We start from the raw sequence: 21,146 nt of genomic DNA, 5'->3' as shown, positions 1-21,146 counted from the left end.
GTTTACCTATTTTTGATTGACTTGTATAGTAGTCTTAGAGTTTCCTGTGTAGAGCTATATATTGTTATTTGGAAGAAAAAAAATTTTAATGTGACTTTATTGTCTCAAAGCCCTGCTCTTTCAGATTTTTACTATTAGAAATTTTATATTTTTAAAGGTAAAAGAAAGAGTGCAAAAGCAGAGGCAGTTGTTTATGAACATGGAAGTGGAAGAATAAAAATTAATGGCATCGATTACCTGCTTTACTTCCCTGTGATGCAGGACAGGTTAGTGTCTGGTTTTGCTTTTGCTTTTTGTTTTTAAAGAAAATATATTTCATCATGATCAATTCATTAAGGCTTTTGATTTGCTGATTGCATTTGTCTTTGCTAATGGTTTTTTTGTTTTTACTAATATAATTTATCAGACTAGCTAGAGGGAAGCTATCACTTTTTTGTCATATTTTCCCACAGATATCTCTTACGTTCTGAAATGCAGAATGTGCCAAAATGTAAGAAAAGTAGATTTCCCCTTTCTGTTTCCCTTGTTTAGGGGAGGGCATAAACAAAACCAAACGACAATGAAAAGCAGCCATGGCCATCATGCATGTTAGAAAAAGTCTGCTCTGTCACTTCAGATATTTTTCCTATCCAGAGGAAATAAACTATATGTACACAAGAGGCCCGGTGCACGAAATTCATGCATGGGTAAGGTCCCTAGTCCTGGCCAGCGACCAGGGCTGATCGGGGTCTTCTGGCTGCCAGCTGGGGCCTCCCTTCCTCGACTGCCAGCTGCTGGCCAGGGCCTTCCTTCATTCTGCACTGCCCCCTGGTGGTCAGTGCACGTCATAGTTAGCGATTGGTCTCCTGGTTGAACTCCCGTGGGTACAATTTGCATATTAAGCTTTTATCTATATATTAGAAGCCCAATGCACAAAGATTCGTGCTAGAATGGGCCTTCCTTTCCCTGGCTGCCGGCACCACCTTTCCACTCCGGCCCAGCCCCAGAGCCACCTCTTTCTGCTCTGGCCCGCCTTCCCATGCTGCCCAGAGGCCCTGAGAGACCAGGGGTGGGGTGGAATGCCTGCATCATCACCATGGTGACGATGCAAGCCTCTCACCCGCCCCCCCGTCGCTCAGTGCCTGTGTATGCAAATTAACCACCATTTTTGTTTGGTTAATTTGCATATCGCTCCTGATTGGCTGGTGGGCATAGCGGAGGTACAGTCAATTTACATCTTTGTCTATTATTAGGTAAGACTAGAGGCCCTGTGCATGAAATTCGTGCATGGGGTGGGGACTTCCTCAGCCAGGCCTGCACCCTCTCCAATCTGGGACCCTTCAGAGGATGTCCAACTGCTGGTTTAGACCTGATCCCACAGAGTCTAAACCGGCAGTCGGACATCCCTCTCACAATCTGGGACCACTGGCTCCTAACCGCTCGCCTGCCTGCCTGCCTGATTACCCCTAACTGCCTCTGAATGCCTGCCTGATCGCCCCCAACTTCCCTCCCCTGCCGGCCTGATCTCACCCCTAACTGCTTGCTCCCCTGCCCGCCTGATCACCTCTAACTGCTTGCTCCCCTGCTGGCCTGATCGCCCCTAACCGCCTTTGCCTCGGCACCTGCCACCGTGGCTTTGTGCAGAAGGAAGTCGGACGTCTGGAAGATGTCCTGTTGACACGGTCTAATTAGCATATTACCCTTTTATTAGTATAGATATAAAAGCCAAGTGACCAGAATGACCGGTTACTTTGATGCACACTGCGACCCCGATCGGGGGAAGGGCCGGCCAGCCAACTTTCTGCGTCCCTCCCCTTGGCCGACGTGGCCCTGATCGGCCCCAATCAGGGCGGGCCGGCCGGACCCTACCCGTGCACGAATTCATGCATCGGGCCTCTAGTATATATAGATTGAGCAACCACTTCCACCGTAAATAAGAGCCCAGGAGGGCTTGGCTGCACCCCAGTGCTAAGTATGGCAGTTCTCTTTCCGAGCTTTGTATCCCATGGGAAACAGACACGAATCACATGAATCATTAGGGGGTGTTACAGTTCAGAGCCTCCACATGTGCTCCTCTAAGGTCTCTGAGTCTCCTGCAAAGGCCTGTTCTTGAGACCGTTATTGTCTTCCCGGTATTTACTGTCATTATCCACAAGGAACAGAGCTCTGCATGATTGCTCCTCCTTTCCTAATCCTCCTCCCGCTTCTTGAATGGGGAGAGGTTTAAGGTCAGTGCAGTAGGGAAAGGGGACCTGTTGATGCAGTGTAAGCTCCTGGGCAGAGTAATTTCTTCAGGAAATGTGTGTTTATCTGTGTGTGTGTGTGTCTGCTCTGACTCCATTTAATGTGAATTAAACTAATTCTGCCATCATCCTCGCAGGGGAACAGATGAGAAAGTTCCTATTTCCCTCATGAAAAGCAAGAGCGACCCATCACTTTAGCACTGGGGCCTGCTAGGGGGGATAACATTTGACCGATATTTGCCTGTTCATTGATTTTCAGATATAACTGATGATTTAACACAAAATCTCCATTTTGGCTTGATCTCACAATTAAAATATATTCTCAGAACTTATTCATTTAGAATTCAACAGACATTTAATAAGGATTGTATGAGTCGAGGCTTGTTCTGGATAGTGTGAAGATATTACAGCCATGTAAGATCTGATTTCTGTCATTAGGAAACTCTGTTGGGAAACCTATAGCTAGTCATGGTGGGAATGGGTGGCTAAGCCACCTCATCTGGAAGCAGCTGGAGGGCTCCCGGCGGCCACACTAGCATGGACTGCCTCTCCTCCTGCTGGAGCAGCCCCGGAGCTTGCAGGTCAGCAGTGAGGGCGCTGGCCGGGCAGGACCACTGAACCGGAGGAGGGTGATCTTGGTGCTTCCCAGCTGCGGGACCGCAGCCAAGGTGGTGATCACTGAGATAATGCTGAGGCTGATTGAACTGCTTGCTTTCCAGGGCCTTCCTCTAGGCTGCCTTTACACAAAACATCAGCAATCACTGGGAAGGTTGACCTGCTGCCTTCCCAGCAGCCTCAGGAATTTTTTATTCTTTCATCCACTTACACAACCACTGTTTATTACAGTGCGCCTGGCATTGTGGAATACAAAGATCAATAACCTTTCTGATTTGGAAAGGCCTTTGCTCTGTCGTTCAACCAATAAAGCAGCTCTAAGTGATCATCACTGTACTGACGGAGTGCATTCCTCACAGGACATGAGCCATGTAGACGAGGAGATACGCTTAGCGGCTCAGGCAGTTATCCTCCTACATAACAAAAGGCTAATATGCAAATTGTCCACTCGACCAGGAGTTCGACCAGGGGGTGGGGTCAGCTGGCCAACTGCCCGTGGCCCCTCCCCCGGCCTGCCCAGCCCAATCAGCCCCAATCGGAGCAGGCCCGCCGGACCCCACCTGTGCACAAATTTGTGCACCTGGCCTTTAGGAGAGAAATAAGAGACTATGCAATTATATGTATGTTAAGCTACATGATAATAGAATTGATGTCCTAGAAGTAGTGTTCAGAGAAGATAGAAATGAGAAAGTTGTGGGATTTTGTTTGTTTTTTCAAAATAACTTGTATTATATAACAAGGAACAAAGTAAATTTGATTCTTTTAACTCAGGATTTCATCTGGGATTCCTGAGGAGAGAGATGAATTATAAAATATTTTCAAGCCATGTACCAGTTTGTAGTCAGATTAATTTAAATCAGTAGCTATATAGTTACTTTTTATTATTACCCTTTGGGTATTTTTTCATCTACTTATAAATTTAAGATTGTACCTCAGTGTATACCAATTTCTCAACTATCTAGATTCTCCTTAATGGTTCTTTCTCACCTGGACTACTCTAGTGATGCATCTCGAGTAAATGGTAGTATTTCTTCCTGAATTTTAGTCTTAAGTTTCTTTAATAAGCAAGTGTTGGGGGATCTTGAAATTTTAGAAATTAGGACAGGAAAATGTTTAAACTCCCAAACGAGTGGATGATCAGAGCTTGTCTTTGTAGCATCACGGGTGCCAGGACCTCACTTGGCTGTGAGGCATGCAGATTCTCCAGTGGCGTGTGCATACGACAGTCCACAGATTTTATCTTGGCCTCGTTCCTTGCTGGAAAAAATGAAATGATGGAATTAGGTTATCAGTCTCTAAATTCTCTTCAGTTATTATCATAACATGGCTATTACTTATAATGAAAGGGTAATACGCTAATTAGGGCAGATGTCCATCTGGATGTCCATCCAGACAAAGCCACAGCAGCTGCGAGGCCCGGGCTCAGGCAGCCATGGGCTCAGGCAGCTGCCGTGGCCGGCAGTGGCAGCAACAGCAGGGTGATGGGGGCGGCACCTTCCCCTGATCAGCCCGGTCACCTCTCGCAGAGGGAGGCCAGACTTCGGCTTAGGCCCGCTCCCAAGCCGTCAGTAGGACATCCCCTGAGGGCTCCCGGACTGTGAGAGGGGGCAGGCCGGGCTCAGGGACACCCCCCTCACCCCCCGTGCACGAATTTTCATGCACCAGGCCTCTAGTTACTTATAACGACTATTTCCACAACATTCCTATTTTTTATTTGGTTGTTTATTTGTTCAAAAGAGCAATATAGATTTATGTTTCTCCCTATTGAAACAATATTGTTATAAGTTCCAGTGAACTATGCCCTGGAAGGTCCCTTCCGATACATCTTCCTGCATGTGATTGTTTTGGTAATGTCAGTCAAGGAGTGACACTTGAATGTTCTGTCTGTATTCATCTTTCAGCTTCACTGTGTTGTAATAAGCTCTGTTTTGGGTCTAGAAAGCTACTGTGTCAGTCAAAGCAAGCAAAGTGCAATATAAATCAACTTTTCTAAATAAAAATTCAGCAGAGATATTAAGGTAAAATTGCAAAATTTTGTCTAAGTACTTGACAAAGTGGGCAAACTTTTAAAGTTTTTTAATACATTAAAAACTTTTAAAGTTTTTTAATACATTCTACATATAATTTAATGTAATACATTAATTTAATACATTCTACATATAATTTAATACATTCTACATATAAATTGCAAAGTACTTTGTCTAAGTACTTGACAAAGGTGGTAGCGAACATTGCACCTGGCACATAAATGGTGCTCAGCAAATACTTGCTCAGTTGAGCAAGAGAAGGTCCAGGCCCATATTCTGTCTGTGCTCCTTTCTCTCTCTAATCCTGTGGTGCCTGCCTGGGACCACGTGGACACTCGCTGTATAGGGACGCAGGCCTGGCTGGGGTTGTGCAGTCACCTGCAATCAGGCAAGGAGCAGGACCCTGTAGCTTAGAGAACTGTTAATAGCAATATGTGTTTCATTGTGGGGTGTGGGGAGTTGAATGTGGCTTTAGTAACTTTAAAAACTGTCAGGATGTGCATTGTATGTGCATTATACAAATGCATTGTAGCATACTTTATTTAGTGAAACTGCATGGGAAAGCCCATCAATATTGTATCTGATCCTTGACTCCAGCAAGTTAGATTCATTTGATTAATGGAGTTTTCCAACTTTAAGACTTCTTTAGAGGTTATTTCCAAGCCTCACAAAGGCCTTATGAAGATAAAAGTAATCAATAGTCAGATAGTATATTGCTATATCCAAGAAAAAGAGAAATAAACCTTGCTCTCAGCAAAACATTCTAAATACCAGAAATATCCGTGGTCCTGGCCTATGTGGCTCAGTTATTTGGAGTGTTGTCCTGTGCCCCGAAAGGTTGCAGGTTCAACTCCCAGTCAGGGCATGTACACGAGGTAGCCAATTGATGTTTCTCTCTTACATCAGTGTTTCTCTCTCTCACCCCCTCTACCTTCCTCTCTAAACATCTCCTTGGGTGAGGATTTAAAAAAAAGAAAATCCCTGGTCGGTGTGACTCAGCTGGCTCAATTGGTTGGGTATTGTCCCATGCACCAAAAGGTTGTTGGTTCAGTTCCTGGTCAGGGCATGTGCCTGGGTCGCAGGCTTAATCCCCAGGAGGGAGTATGCCCGAGGCAGCTAATCAATGTTTCTCTCTCATCAATGTTTCTCTTTCTCCCCTCCCCATTCCTGTCTCTCTAAAAATCAATAAAAATATTTTTAAAAAAGAAATATTAGTGTTTCTTCACAATGGATTAATTAAAAAGTATGAAAAATATAGTAATGGATTCATCCACAAGTATGAACCCTTAGGGCACAGTATGGCTTTTGTAAATGGTCAGAATGTGAACCGTCTATAAAGTCATGTGCTGTAGTGAACTTAACCACATTCCTGGTGCTGTGCTTCAGAGAACAGCTGATGTTCCCGTTTCACTTCCTGGACCGACTGGGAAAGCACGATGTGACCTGCACCGTCTCCGGGGGCGGCAGGTCGGCGCAGGCTGGAGCCATCCGCTTGGCAGTGGCCAGGGCTTTGTGCAGTTTTGTCACCGAGGAAGAGGTCGAGTGGATGAGACAAGGTATGCATTGCTGTGGGAGGGAAGTGTTTGTTTTATTCTTGTGCTACGTACCTGAACTCAGTGAGAAAACAGTTCACTGTGCAGTATTGCAATTTGCTGCCTTCTCTTTTCATGCTTCAGAACTATAGTATTGTTATTCAGTTTTGATTTCTACAAAATGAACTTGAATTAGAAAAAGAAAAGGGAGGCATTGCCAGCATCAGAGGAAATTTATTTGGATCTCAAGGCATAACCATTTTATCAAGTGCTGCTCAATTGTATTTAGTAGATGGGTTGGTTGTTTTTGTTTTATCGTGGAAAGTTATAATAATTATTTCATTTAATGGTGAAGCCCTTAAGGTATGTATTTCTTTCCAAAATTATTGGAGGTTTCCATTTTTCCATGGTGATGTTAGTTCGAATTTCATGTTATCTCGCTTCATGTAACCCCATGACATGGTCGTGGAAACAAGTGTGAGAATGAATATGCGCTAGACTTGTTCGTTAGGGCACTGCTTCGGCACTTACAATAAATCAGGGCGGTTCTGGCTGGAGATTTTCTTTACGCTGTTAGTGAAGAAACGACAGTGCTGCGGGTGCTGCGGCTCCGCACTCGCCGCCCTCCCCAGCCCCTGGCTCCCCCAGTCCCCAGTCCCTCCCCTCCCTCAGCCCCTGGCTCCCCCAGTCCCCAGTCCCTCCCCTCCCTCAGCCCCTGGCTCCCCCAGTCCCTCCCTTCCCCAGTCCCTGGCTCCCCCAGTCCCTCCCCTCCCTCAGCCCCTGGCTCCCGGAGCTGTGCTACAGAACGGTGCCACCTATGGCTGAGCCTCGTTAAATGTGTCAGCCTCTTCACAATCCATTTGTTTATAAACAGTTCACCATTTTGTGAAATTCATATCTGGTCATTAAAATCATTTTATAGGGTCTTAACAATTCTGCTAGTTTGAGTTACTGTGCATATCGAAAAGTAATAAAGCATTATCACTTATAATTTCAAGTAGAATTTAGACAGGTCTTGTCTGCATTTTGTTCAAAATCTTTTTTATTCCATGCCATTTAAGTACAAGTAAAGTGCAAAAGCTGTGGGTACATGATAAGCACTTGAAGTTTTCCTTTGCTGGATGGTCGTGACAAGACCCCTCGTGAAATACTTACACAGGTACTAGTGTTAGAAGAGTTTAAAAACAACAGTGAAACACTGTGGTCCGTTTACATATTTATAAAAGCTTTCTTACTGCCGGAAGTTTTGAAATCTCTGGTCTTTGCTGATATGCTGACTGCATCCATGCACTATGAGCAGCTCCGTAATTGTGGAGGAAGCATAGTTGCTCCCGGAGACTGACCAGGAGCGTGGGAGCCTCTAATTTACACTGATGTTCTTCTGGGATAAACTGCTTATGTTGAGAATGCAACCCTAAAACTCACTACTTAGATTCTGAAACAAAATACCAGGGATATTATGATGGCATAAATTAGATTAAGATTTTTTCCTCAAACATGTTCAGTAAGTCATATTGTAAGTATGTGTATGTTCATGTATACCAGTAATATATGGTGTCCATATACCTCCTACTGCCCCGTGTGTTTCTTCTCCACCTCTGTGTGCATTAAACTCGCTCGCATCTGGAATGATGGGTGTGCAGGAGTTCCACTGCCGGGAATAGCAGCCTCCCACACAAGAGCAGCTTTCACTTAAGTTAAACAGGTTTGAAAACCTGAAAGTAATCAGTCCTCACGCGATAAGGAAAGCAGACTGAATCATGTCGCTGGTGTTTGGGAAAATATCCTGAAAGAGTGCTTTTCCCAGGGTTTGTCACAGCTTCTCTCTCTGTGCTGCAGCTGGACTGCTCACGTCTGATCCGCGCGTCCGAGAACGGAAGAAGCCGGGCCAGGAGGGAGCCCGCAGGAAGTTTACCTGGAAGAAGCGCTGAGTGTCGCCGGGAAAGGAGGGGGACGCGCACCTGCGGGTGGCCAACACATCAAGTGCCGGCCAGTGGGAGGCCACAGCCAGACACTGGGTTGTGAGCGCTTATTTTCAAATGCTACTTTGCAAAGGTTACCTTTTAAAAATCACTTTTAAAAATGTTAGCTTCAGTCTGCTGCTTTGTTTTTTTAGGCTTTTTCAGAAGGTAGTTTTAGAAGAAGTGTAAATTCCTAGCATCTCGGCATTCTCGACACGAGGGGAACATTGAGCAAATCCCCATCAAGTCACCTCGTTCTGTGGACAGGAAAGCCCAGCCCCGCTTAAGGTGAAGCCCATTGTATTTCTGGTGGGACTGGGCTTGAACTCGCCTCTCCTGACTCTTGTTTGCCCGCGTGGCAGTGGGCCAGCAGTTTCCACACTGAGGGGCGAGCTTGTTCAGGAGCAGAGGGAAGCTGAGGGAGAGGCCGAGCTGCCCGGAAGCTGTTGAAGGCAGCAAGCCAGTTTCCCCACCCTCGGCCCCTGGCAGTACCATCCTCCTCTCTGCGTCTGACTTTTTTTTTTTAATACAGTCTACATATCATTGATACCATGCAGGTTTTGTCTTCCTCTGTCTGGCTTATTTCACTTTGCACAATGCCCTTCAAGTTTCGCACAAACTTTTGGTTATAAGGCGAATTAATTCTGAGGATCTCATATACGGAATGGTGACTGTAGTTAATATCATATGGTATCATTGAAATTTGTTAAGAGGATAGATTGTGAAGCGTTCTCACACACACAAAGGATAACTATGAAATGATGGGCATGTTGATTAACTCAAGTGGCGGGGTCCCTTCCACAATGTATGCATACGCCAAATTGTCACACTGTGCACTTTAAATGTTACCATCTTATTTGTTAACTGTCCTTCCGTAAGCCTGGCAAATAAAGACAGTGAGCCTGCCCCGAGGCGGGAGCGCGGGACAGCGAGAGGGCCGCGGACTGGAGGAGCGGGCACTGGTGAGGTAGGAGCTGCTGTGAGGCAGCGTGAGGAGGTGACAGCAGTGCCCGCTGGCCGCAGCTGGCACCTGCGCCTCCGTGTAGCTACTCTCCACAGTGTCCTGGTGTGAACGTCAGTTACATGGTCACCTGTAGCTTGAGGAGATGTGTGAAACGTTGAAATACTTTCCAGAATTTTCTGTGTGTGTGATTTTTGCTGGCCTCTGTCGATTCATTGCTTTCACATATGCCCACAAGGTCCATTCCTATGGTATTAAGAACCACTGGCTGAAGGAGGATTTTTGCTTTTTTTTTTTTTTTTTTTAAGGAAAATAAGCCTGGTTTTTGTGTGCAACAGTGAATCCAGCAGGTAAAGCAGAGCAGGTATGGGTAGGGTGCTGTGGTGAAAGGGCCTGCACCCGGCGGGAGTAGTGAGCGAGGGAATTGGTAATGGCCTTTATCTTAAGCTAGCACATGGGTGTCCACTTTATTACACCTTCCCCGTGGGGTATAACGGTTTTTATTATGTGCTAGTGCATGATACAAGTAAATAGAAGGCCATCCTGCAGACCACGTGGCGGTTTCAGAACAGGCTCTGAGGTCATGTGTGACCTTGGCAGGCTGACCTCCGTACACCTTGACTGCTCACATGAAGTGGGGAGAATGGCAGCGCCTCTCCAAGGCTGACGAGGGTCCCGTAAAATCCCTGTGAGCAGCATGGCCCACAGGAAGTGCTCTGTACAGGTTGGTTTGGGTTCTCATAAAAATTCTCTCCTTGTCCCTGTCATTTGGTTAAACAGAAGCGGGCAGCAGTCGAGTTTGGCGAGGGAAGGAATACGATGTGAACAGGTGGTTCCCTTGAAAGTGAATGGCAGTCAGTCCCTGTATTCTCTTCAGGTAGCACTGAGTTCATTGACTGGACAGCTGGGAAACAAAGCATGATGGGAATGTGGTAATACTGTGATGTTGTGGACCAGGTGTCCCCACATCTATTAGAATCTGTAGGTGGGCTTGATGCAGGAACCCCCAGGCCTGTGCCCAGCCTCACAGGCGGCAGACCACAGAGGCAGCGGCCGGTGGGGACTTACCGACACGGCCGGAGGGTCAGTGCGCTGTCCCCCACAGATACTGGAGCAGGTGCCGCCAGCGGAAAGGCCGGAGACCAGAAAGTAAGTCGTCAGCAGATCGTCTCGCAGCGTTGCCACCTTCTTTGGTGAATGACTTTGTGGGCTGCAGAACTTTGTCTTATTCTGAGCCTTTGATTAAAACACAATAAACTCATTGCTAAAAATTGCAAGTAATATTTGAACACCATGCTATAAAAACTACTGTACTTCAACACTGAGCAAAATCTTATCAAAGAATTTTCTCTAGCATTTCACAGAGGATAGAAATTACTACTGAGCTGCAAAATGTAAAATTTTTAAAAATTCAAGTCCTATCACTGTTACTTTTCCTTCAACACAGGCCATTAGCTTTTTACTAAATAATCAATAAAATTGATGTTATATCAAAAAGAAAGGAACCCTAGGTAGAATTACGTATTTCGCTAGAATTAGAAGACAAAGGCCATGACTGGAGTGAAGGCTTGTGCTAACCCTGTGTTTCTGCTGCATTGACCGCGCCCGGTGCCTGCCAGCCGGCCTCCCTGTGCAGAGCAGCCAGTGCGTGTCCACACCACCCTGCTGTCACGGGGCTGCAGGCTCCGGGCCACCTAGAGGCCAGGCCCAGACGCGTCGGGACAGCCCTTGTGCCCCAGGGCCACCGACATCACTCGCACCAGCCAGCCCGGGCCTGCGTGCCCTGCCTGTGCGGCGGCCTCGGTTCGCAGGAAAGGCTCGGGCCCGAGTGCCACCGGCTCCCTCGCCCCGACCACCCGGTGCTGCCTCGTGGGCCCTGCATCGTGTGCGGCCTCCACTGTGAGGGCCTCTGACCCGGGGCTGCTCACCACACCGGAGGAATAAACCCGCGTTTTAAACAAGCCTCCGCCTTTCAGACGGCACGGTGACTGCCACTGAACAGAGATCGCCGCGTAACTGCTGTGCTATGTCGGCGCTAACTATCAACCGTCAAGTTCCTTCTAGGAATTTTTTTTTTAGTCCTCACCCCAGGATTTGTTTTCATTGACTTGATGGAGGGGGAGGAGGGAGAGAAACACCGATATGAGAAACATTGCTCTGTTGCCCCCCATAGACACCCCCACTGTGAATCGAATGCAGAACCTTTTGGTGTACAGGATGATGCTCCAACCACTGAGCCACCCGGAAGGGCCTAGGAAATGTTTTTAAGGAAGGGAGGAGACCCTTTTATTAGAGTGGTAAATTCCCGTTACTTTTATTAATTCTCTGCTACTGAAGCTCTAACAGAAGTTAGGACCACCAGTCTTTGAAAACTGTTCATGAGAACTCCAAATGTATTCCTTTTTCATCTTCCCAGGACCTAATTGTACTTCCAAGCAAGAATGGAACCTACGCAGGGGTGCAGCCTCGCAGCGTGAGGTCCCCTCCTCTCCAGAATGAAAGGTTAACACCAACTCTCCATAACCCACCACACGGCATACCCTCTCCACCTGGGCACCAGCGGTTCTTTCATGCCCCCACTGTTACGTTGCATTTCTCTCATAATTTCGGGATATTGTGTGAAGTGAGGGGAGGAAATGGTGGCGGGAGATATGTTTCATGGTGATGTTTAGAAGAAGAAAGCTGACTATTCCATGTCGGCGGTGATTGCATTGGGTTAGATGAGGGTTCTCTTGGCTGCAGTTGCAAAAGCCCAGAACTTGGGACTGTAGACGTCGTTTCTCGTTTAAACTGGGAAAGGGAATTTCTTGGGTGGATGTGTGACGGACGGAGGGAAGCGCTGCCGGCCATCCTGCAGGAAGGAGCGGGCCGCAGGTCTCTCACCTCGCGCAGGGCTGCGGCCTCCGCCGGCCGGGAGCCCCCACCAGCTCCCACGCTGCACAGCCCCGTCCACTTCTCAGGCCCTTCCAGGAGGTGCCAGGATTCGCTCCTCCGTCTGTTTGAATGGGCTCTGGACAGCTGGGACCGGATTGGAGTTACAGCAGCTTCCAGGGAAACCAGATGGCTGACCTCAAAGACACCCTACTGTTACACCCAGCCCCTCCGCTCCAGCGGGGCTGCTGCTCTGTCCCTCTGTCCACAAGTCCAGCCATACCCACCGTGAGGCCTGGACCTGGGTCCCCACCTCCAGCCTCCGCCTCTGTGAGTCCACAGCACCTGCTTGTGCATCTCAGCGCTCCTCGTGAGGAGTCACTGGTGTGGGGCAGGGAGAGGGCCCCGCCCCTCCGCCCGGTGCTTGGGCACAGGACGCACAGGGATGCCTGTTTGCCACACGGCTGAAGCACGTCGTTGCTGATGCCTCACACTGATGTTCAGTGGTGGTCAGCCTGCCCGGCTGCCTGATGCGTCTGGATTCTCCCGTCAGTCATACTATCTACTGATTACGCCTTGGGCCCAGCGTAAGGTGGTTACAAAGATGGTTAGGTCAGAGTTTTTTACCTTCAAGTAGAGTCTAAACAGAAATACAACAAAACAGTTAGGAGGCAATTAAGTCTGTTGGCAAGTGTTGGCCGAGTGTGATAATGGCTGGGCAGAGGCAGCCAGGACCTTACCTGTCAGGTTGGGCGTGGTCCAGGCAACTTAGCCCGGGGAGCGTCCGCTCTCCTCTCACATGGCTCTGAAGCCGAGAGAGGCCTGGAGCTCAGGAAACCATGGCTTCACTGAGCCCGGCTTTCTGTCCTGAACAACGGAGGCAGCGTCCCCACTTTGCGGCACCCTGGGGATGCTTGGAGATCTTCGGTGAAGCCCTAGCAGTTTCAGAACCGACAGTCCTTGGCGCACAGCTGTTCCCGTGTTGGCCCAAAAAGTCGACACTGCTTGGAGGAGACAGTGAGCCCGGCCACAGAAGTGTTTGAGAGGCTGTGACATGGATATCCGCAGCCAGTTCATCCTTTTCAGCAGCCCCTCCGGTGTCTCGGGCCCCTTCCTCCTGAGAAGGCCGTTCCACTTGGCTCCCCTGGGTCTGCCTGCGAGCGGGATTTTCTCCCCGCCGCCTGGTTGCCAGGTCGGAGGTCGTTGGTTCTCTCTCCTAGGGCTGCTCCTCCATTTGCTTCCCTTCACCTTGACTTGCCTGCCAGGCTGACGAGGGTTAGGTAGCTGTAGCTGTAGCTGTAGCCTGGCACAGGCCTGGGAGGCTTTCTCTGTAGACATCTTGGCAAAAAATGCCCACGCTAGAGGCCATATGCAGTTATCAGCACTAGTCTTTCAAAATTTTTTCAAAAATTTGAAATACAGGAAAATTCTAATCCACGGTGGAGTAACAGAATCGGCTGAAAGCAAATTCCGTTCAAAGAGCACCAAACAGTAATGCCAAGGGCTCCACTACCCCCGACGTCCATCCAGGGCCCGGTGCAACGCACCACCAAGAATTCCCGTGCAGTTCACACATTCAAAATGTCATAGTCAAGTTACTTAATTTCTGATGTTCTTGCTCCTTCTTTGAAAATACTTGTTTAAAAAGCATAGGGGATTCATGTTGTTCTTTATACTTTATACCTAAATACAGTAGGTCCTCACTTAATGTCCTCAACAGGCTCCACAACTCTCAGCAATATGACAGAACAAACCCAGGGTTACCGCGGGCTAGGGCTTAAGTTCCTAGGGCACCTCATCAACCTTATAATGAAACGACTTCGAACTTAACCTTATTTGAGGAAGCCTTTGTAGAAGCCTGACTGCCTGTGAGGCATCACTTCCCCTGTCTCAAACACCAGAGTTCTCTCCCTCCACTCTCCTCCCCACCAGCCGCTTCCTGCACTTGGGATCCACGTGGAAGAATGGGTGGTACCCTGGGCCCAGGGGCGGCGCACCACCCATGTCTGCCCTCGTCTCCACACGCTGCTTCTCCCAGACTGGCTTACTGGTAGAAATCCTGGGCCCCACAGAATTTGAAGGGAGAATCCAGAGGCAATAATGAGCTCTCCAAAACTCTAGAGCAGATCTTTAGTTACGTCTGCGCTCTCCCGACAGACCGGAACCCACTGCTGCTCACAGGAAGGGAGTTGAGAGGCACAGGGCAGGGGCGGATGCAGTGCCGGTGCGCTCTGAGGGGAACAAGACCAGTGGCTTGGGAGGAAGTTGGCGGGTATTTTTTACGTTAACAGGCCTTGTACGTGGCTGTTACCACTCAGTGCATTGTAGTACTGAAGTCTTGGGGTATGCTTCAGCAGTCTGCTAAGTTCCGAGCTCAGTGAGCAGAGTAACAGTACCTTGCTTGTGGCTCAGTAAACCTTATTTCCCTGAAGTTAGAAAAAGTAAATTTAAAACTCTTAAGCACTGAACAGTATACATCATCTTCTGTACGTTTAATCTAACCAGCAGAGCGACCCCCTGGCCTTGCTGTTATGGTGGAGAGACCTCCCGAAGGAACGCACGGGCCCACCCACATTCATCCCTTTCGGGTGGACTTCTCGCCCACGGAACGGGCTGTGTTCAGCCACTAGGCTCGTGGGAATTTGTCACAGCAGCCCTAGATGGCTAACGGGCGTGTGGAGTCCATGTTCCTGTCACCGTCCACCAGTCAGAAAGAGGGAGGCCAGGCTGGTGCGAGAACGGTGCCCGCAGGGTCCCAGGCTGTGTCCCAGATGCATCAGGCGAGGACTTCCGGGAATGGTCCGTGTGCACGGAGGTGCCCAAAGGAACGGAGAGGCCTTCTCTGAGGACAGTTCTGTGGCCCCGGGCCTGAGGAAGAGCGTGTGTGGGTAATCTTACACCTCCCGATGGCTCCATTAACATAAGTACTTTTCTTCATGTTTTTTCTTTGTAGACTACATGAATTTAATACAGAAAGACATTTGAAATATAACATGTTTTTACAAAAACAAAATAGTTACAAATTTATATGTACCAAAACACAAAACGCTGTTGGCGATGATGACAGTAGCTAGTGCAGTATTTGTGACATGGATACCAAAGGGAGCACTTCCTGGCATCCTGCGCTGGCCCATCGCACCTTAGCCTGCTAAACGTTAGCTACAGTGGTCATACTGTCCTCACGTAAGAGAATGCCCTCGCTTCTCGCCCCGAAACATGGGGTGCTGGGCTTTATGTCAACAACTTACCCTCCAGTGATTTGGGGAAGTGCCTTGTACTGTTGTTGTAGGGGGTGGGGACAGCGGGCACCAGGTGCTAGACCAGGGGGCAGGCCGGACGTGGGTTCCACAGCCTCGGGGCTGGAGTTCTGCTAGGAAAGAATTCAGAGCCAGACCCAACCCTGAGAGAACATTTAATGGGTAAATCAGGTAGGAAAGGTCATTCCTGGAGGAAATGGGCTGAGGAAACAAGTTACAGAGGCAAAGGAGTGAGGGAAGCCACGGTGACCCGCCTGGGGAGGGCGGGGGGAGGAGGAAGGAGAGGGGAACGGTGCAGGCCTGCTCCTGGGAGGGAGGGGGCTCTGGGTCCTGGCCCTAAGGGCTTTAGGGTGGAGATGTTCGGGGAGGTCCAGCAGTTTCCCAGGTGTCCTTTCTGGGTTGGGGTCTCCGCTGATCGATGGGTCAGCGCCAGGGCAGGGGGTCATTTCCCAGTGCAGCTGGGCCTGAGGGCGCTGTGGCTGGTTTTGTTGCTTTTCTGGGCCTGGAGCTGAAATACAACTGAGGCCTGGATATTACCTCTAGGGAGGAAAGGTCAGGGGGCTAAATGCATGAACAGAGGTATGCTAGGGGAGCAAGGTCACGCTAGGGGCGAGACCCACCCTACAGTTGCCCATTAACTCCACATCTTCTCAGGATATCTTCACTGTAAAAGAATGGGTAAACTCAGTGTTTTGTAGGGTTGCATGCTGTTTGACCAGATGTAAATATAACCATATATTTATTATGAATAGATTGATCCTGTAAAACATTTTCAGAAAGAGGTTCTGTGATGTGTGAATTTTAAGTTAAAAACAAAAATACGAGAGGTTTTTCCTCAACACGTATTACTCTATTAGGCCTTTTCAGCGAAGTCTTGGGCCTGGCTCCCGCATGAGCGGACTGGGTGCAGCCGCCTGGCACTCTGCTCTGGGAGGAGTGAATCCCAGCAGCGCTGGGCGACGCAGGCTGGGTTAGAGAGGTGCCGCCTGAGTGAACCCCAGCTCTGCTCTTTCAGCCATCCAGCAAGTCCTGGTCCGGGCTGGTGGTGTCCCGGGAGCACACACTCACTCAGGGCTGGCAGTATCCCGGGAGCACACTCACACTCACACTCAGGGCTGGAGGTGGTCCGGGAGCACACTCACACTCACACTCACACTCAGGGCTGGAGGTGTCCCGGGAGCACACTCACACTCACACACTCACTCAGGGCTGGCGGTGTCCCGGGAGCACACTCACACTCACTCAGGGCTGGAGGTGCCCCGGGAACACACTCACACTCACACACTCACTCAGGGATGGCGGTGTCCCGGGAACACACACTCACACACTCTCTGGTGGTGTCCTGGGAGCACACTCACACTCAGGGCTGGCGGTGTCCCGGGAGCACACTCACACTCACACTCTCTGGTGGTGTCCCGGGAGCACACTCACACTCAGGGCTGGAGGCGTTCTGGGAGCACACTCACACTCACACTCTCTGGTGGTGTCCCGGGAGCACACTCACACTCACACCCAGGGCTGGTGCTGTCCCAGGAGCACACTCACACTCACACCCAGGGCTGGAGGTGTCCCGGGAGCACACTCACACTCAGGGCTGGCGGTGTCCCGGGAGCACACTCACACTCAGGGCTGGCGGTGTCCCGGGAGCACACTCACACTCAGGGCTGGCGGTGTCCCGGGAGCACACTCACACTCAGGGCTGGAGGTGTCCCGGGAGCACACTCACACTCAGGGCTGGCGGTGTCCCGGGAGCACACTCACACTCACACTCAGGGCTGGCGGTGGCCCAGGAGCACACTCACACTCACACACTCAGGGCTGGAGGTGTCCCGGGAGCACACTCACACTCAGGGCTGGCGGTGTCCCGGGAGCACACTCACACTCAGGGCTGGCGGTGTCCCGGGAGCACACTCACACTCACACTCAGGGCTGGAGGCGTTCTGGGAGCACACTCACACTCACACACACTCAGGGCTGGCAGTGTCCCGGGAGCACACTCACACTCACACACTCAGGGCTGGCGGTGTCCCAGGAGCACACTCACACTCACACTCAGGGCTGGAGGTGGCCCAGGAGCACACTCACACTCACACACTCAGGGCTGGAGGTGGCCCAGGAGCACACTCACACTCACACCCAGGGCTGGAGGTGTGCCGGGAGCACACTCACACTCACTCAGGGCTGGCGGTGTCCCGGGAGCACACACACACACTCAGGGCTGGCGGTGTCCCGGGAGCACACTCACACTCACACACTCACTCAGGGCTGGCGGTGTCCCGGGAGCACACTCACACTCAGGGCTGGCGGTGTCCCGGGAGCACACTCACACTCAGGGCTGGCGGTGTCCCGGGAGCACACTCACACTCACACTCAGGGCTGGCAGTGTCCCGGGAGCACACTCACACACTCAGGGATGGAGGTGTCCCGGGAACACACTCACACTCACACTCAGGGCTGGAGGTGGCCCGGGAGCACACTCACACTCACACACTCACTCCGGGCTGGCGGTGTCCCGGGAGCACACTCACACTCAGGGCTGGAGGTGTCCCGGGAGCACACTCACACTCACACCCAGGGCTGGAGGTGGCCCAGAAGCACACTCACACACTCAGGGCTGGAGGTGTCCCAGGAGCACACTCACACTCAGGGCTGGCGGTGTCCCGGGAGCACACTCACACTCAGGGCTGGAGGTGTCCCGGGAGCACACTCACACTCACACCCAGGGCTGGAGGTGGCCCAGAAGCACACTCACACTCAGGGCTGGAGGCGTTCTGGGAGCACACTCACACTCACACACTCAGGGCTGGCGGTGTCCCGGGAGCACACTCACACTCACACCCAGGGCTGGCGGTGGCCCAGAAGCACACTCACACTCAGGGCTGGCAGTGTCCCGGGAGCACACTCACACTCACACACTCAGGGCTGGCGGTGTCCCAGGAGCAGGCTCAGAATTCCTGTTCTGCCAGGTCCACATTCCAGCGGAAAACCAGTCAAGGGCTGCCGTGGCCCCTGGGAGTGCCATGCACTGGGGAAGGGCGAGTGAGGAAGGGAGAGCGGGTGAGAGGCTGCAACTTAAGCAGGCAGGTCAGGGAGGGCCATTTCAGCAGAGACGCGAGGGAGAACCTGGCCCCAGTGCACACAGACCATTTGCAGAAGTCCTTGCCGGACGCATCTGGAACACAGCCCGGGACCCTGCTGGCCCTGTTCTCGCACCAGCCTGGCCTCTCTCTTTCTGGACAGAAGCCCTGGGAAAGGGCTGAGCTAAGGCAAAGGCCCGGAGGTGGGGCCAGGACGGGAGGCTGGTGTGGCTGCGGGAGGTGAGGTCAGAGCAGTGGTGGGAGGGGCCTATTAAAGTTATTAGGCTCTGGGCTCTGGGAGAGGGGTGTCAGCATTTGGAGCGGTCTGGTGCACCTGTGTAAGGAGCGACTGCAGCAGTTGGGGGGCAGTGGGGAGCGCGGGCGGCAGATGCAAGGCTTCCACACGCCAGGTGACGGGAGGGTGGCCTGGACTGCAGTGCTGGCAGTGGAGGTGGAGAAGGGGTCTGACCCTGGGTTTTGAAAGCCAAGTCCAAGATCAACCAAAGGACTTGTATGCATGCATATAAGCCTAACCAATGGACACAGACACCAGGGGGTGGGACATGAGGGGGGGGGGAGCAATGGGGGGATAAGGATGCATATGTAATACCTTAATCAATAAAAAAAATTAAATTAAAAAATATATTAATTTTTTAAAAGAAAGAAAGAAAGCCAAGTCCAAAATCAAGCCAACCCTGATTTACCTACAGTTCACGTTACTCCATCCTGGGACTGTCAGGATCGCCTGTAACTTCCTGGTCAATTAATATTAAATCCTGTGGTGGTGATCAGTTGAACTGCAGTTGTCTAATCCTGTATGGAGGGAAAGTTTTGGAAATGAATAATGTGAAGGTGAAAAATGAGTGACTAAGAAAGACTGGGGTTTTCGTTGATGTTCTAGATCAGCGGTTCTCAAATTAATCACCTGGAAGGCTCTGGCCGGGTAGCTCAGCTGGTTAGAGCATCGTCCCAATATGCCACAGTTTTGGGTTCGATCCCCGGTCAGGGCACACACAGGAATCAACCAATGAGTGCATAAGTGGGGGAATCAATAGATTGTCTCTCTCACCCTCTCTCTTTCTCTCACCACCCCCTCTCTCAAAATCAATACATTTTATTTTTTTTAAATATATTTTATTGATTTCTTACAGAGAGGAAGGGAGAGGGATAGAGAGTCAGAAACATCGATGAGAGAGAAGCATCAATCAGCTGCCTCCTGCACACCCCCCACTGGGGATGTGCCTGCAACCAAGGTACATGCCCTTGACCGGAATCGAACCCGGGACCCTTCAGTCCCCAGGCCGACGCTCTATCCACTGAGCCAAACGGACTAGGGCAAAATCAATCCATTTTAAAAGAAGACGGTCGGGGCCGCCCCAGCGTTGCTGCAGGAGTCCGGCTGGGAGAAGGCCTGGGAGTCTGCATTGCCCAGTGGCCGCCCAGGACCATGCTCGGGAAGCACTGCTCTGGCTGAGGAACAGCATTAAACGCCTCCCGTGGAGGGGACCTAGCACGTTTAGGCATCTGCACACCAAATGCCTCCTCCCCGGGAGGCCTCATAAAGGTGTGGGGCAGCGAGGCCCCGGACAGCGAGGCCCGGACACCAGGCCCCGGACAGCGAGGCCCGGACACCAGGCCCCGGACACCGAGGCCCCGGACAGCGAGGCCCCGGACAGCGAGGCCCCGGACAGTGAGGCCCCGGACACCAGGCCCCGGACAGCGAGGCCCCGGACAGCGAGGCCCCGGACAGCGAGGCCCGGACACCAGGCCCCGGACACCAGGCCCCGGACAGCGAGGCCCGGACACCAGGCCCCGGACAGCGAGGCCCGGACACCAGGCCCCGGACAGCGAGGCCCGGACACCAGGCCCCGGACAGCGAGGCCCGGACACCAGGCCCCGGACAGCGAGGCCCGGACACCAGGCCCCGGACACCGAGGCCCCGGACAGCGAAGCCCGGACACCAGGTCTGGAGCCGGTGCAGGCCCGCCGGTGTGCAGCCTCACAGCCACCCCAGCCCATGAACAGATCGGAAGCCGAGGCCCAAGGAGGTTGTCGCCTAGTTTCTGTGGAACTGTTTTGAGGTTTTATTTAACCGGCCGACATGAGGTAAACTGGAGTGGCTCTCATTCCGGAGTTGTGCTGAGTCAAGGATTCATTTCAAATGGAAAAAGGCAAATAACTCTTTCATATGAAAGAATATGCACCTACAGTGTGCCTATATTTGACCTTTACAGTTTGTACATAGAGATCTCTAGACAATGAAGTTACTGGTCATTTTACTTTCTTCTTTTATGTAAGGCTTGAATTGTTTAAAGCCCATTCCTAACTTTTATGACAGAAGAGAAAAGAAGAACATGGTGACCTTTGCTGTGAGGAGTTACTCATGTTCTTGTTTAACCACAAGAGGGAGCAGTTTACAACCGAATGAGCACTAAACGCAGAGAACGGTGGAGGGGACGCCCGCCCTCCTTAAACTTCATCTGGCTGATTCCCGGATGCATCTTAGAAACACCAGGTGTGTGGATTATATTTTTAATTATTTTTTGTTTTGTAATTCTCACCCGAGGATATTTTTTTCCATTAATTTTTTAGAGTGAGTGGAAGGGAAGGAAGGAGGGGACAA

At 50.9% G+C, this 21,146-nt stretch overlaps 1 protein-coding gene across 1 annotated transcript in view; it reads left to right on the top strand.

The window, feature by feature from the left end:
* The window catches only part of MRPS9 (mitochondrial ribosomal protein S9), a 72,853-nt gene extending 63,417 nt beyond the window's left edge, over window positions 1-9,436 (top strand). Inside the window, exons 9-11 of the mRNA XM_008153410.3 lie at window positions 158-266; window positions 6,251-6,420; window positions 8,236-9,436. Of these exons, the coding sequence (XP_008151632.1) occupies window positions 158-266; window positions 6,251-6,420; window positions 8,236-8,327 (371 nt within the window). The 3' untranslated portion in view covers window positions 8,328-9,436. The remainder of the gene's footprint in view (window positions 1-157; window positions 267-6,250; window positions 6,421-8,235) is intronic.
* The last annotated feature ends 11,710 nt before the right edge of the window (window positions 9,437-21,146 follow it).

The sequence above is a fragment of the Eptesicus fuscus genome, chromosome 16, assembly GCF_027574615.1.
Source record: "Eptesicus fuscus isolate TK198812 chromosome 16, DD_ASM_mEF_20220401, whole genome shotgun sequence".
Classification (NCBI taxonomy): Eukaryota; Metazoa; Chordata; class Mammalia; order Chiroptera; family Vespertilionidae; genus Eptesicus; species Eptesicus fuscus.
This window is presented reverse-complemented; position numbering and strand designations above follow the sequence as displayed.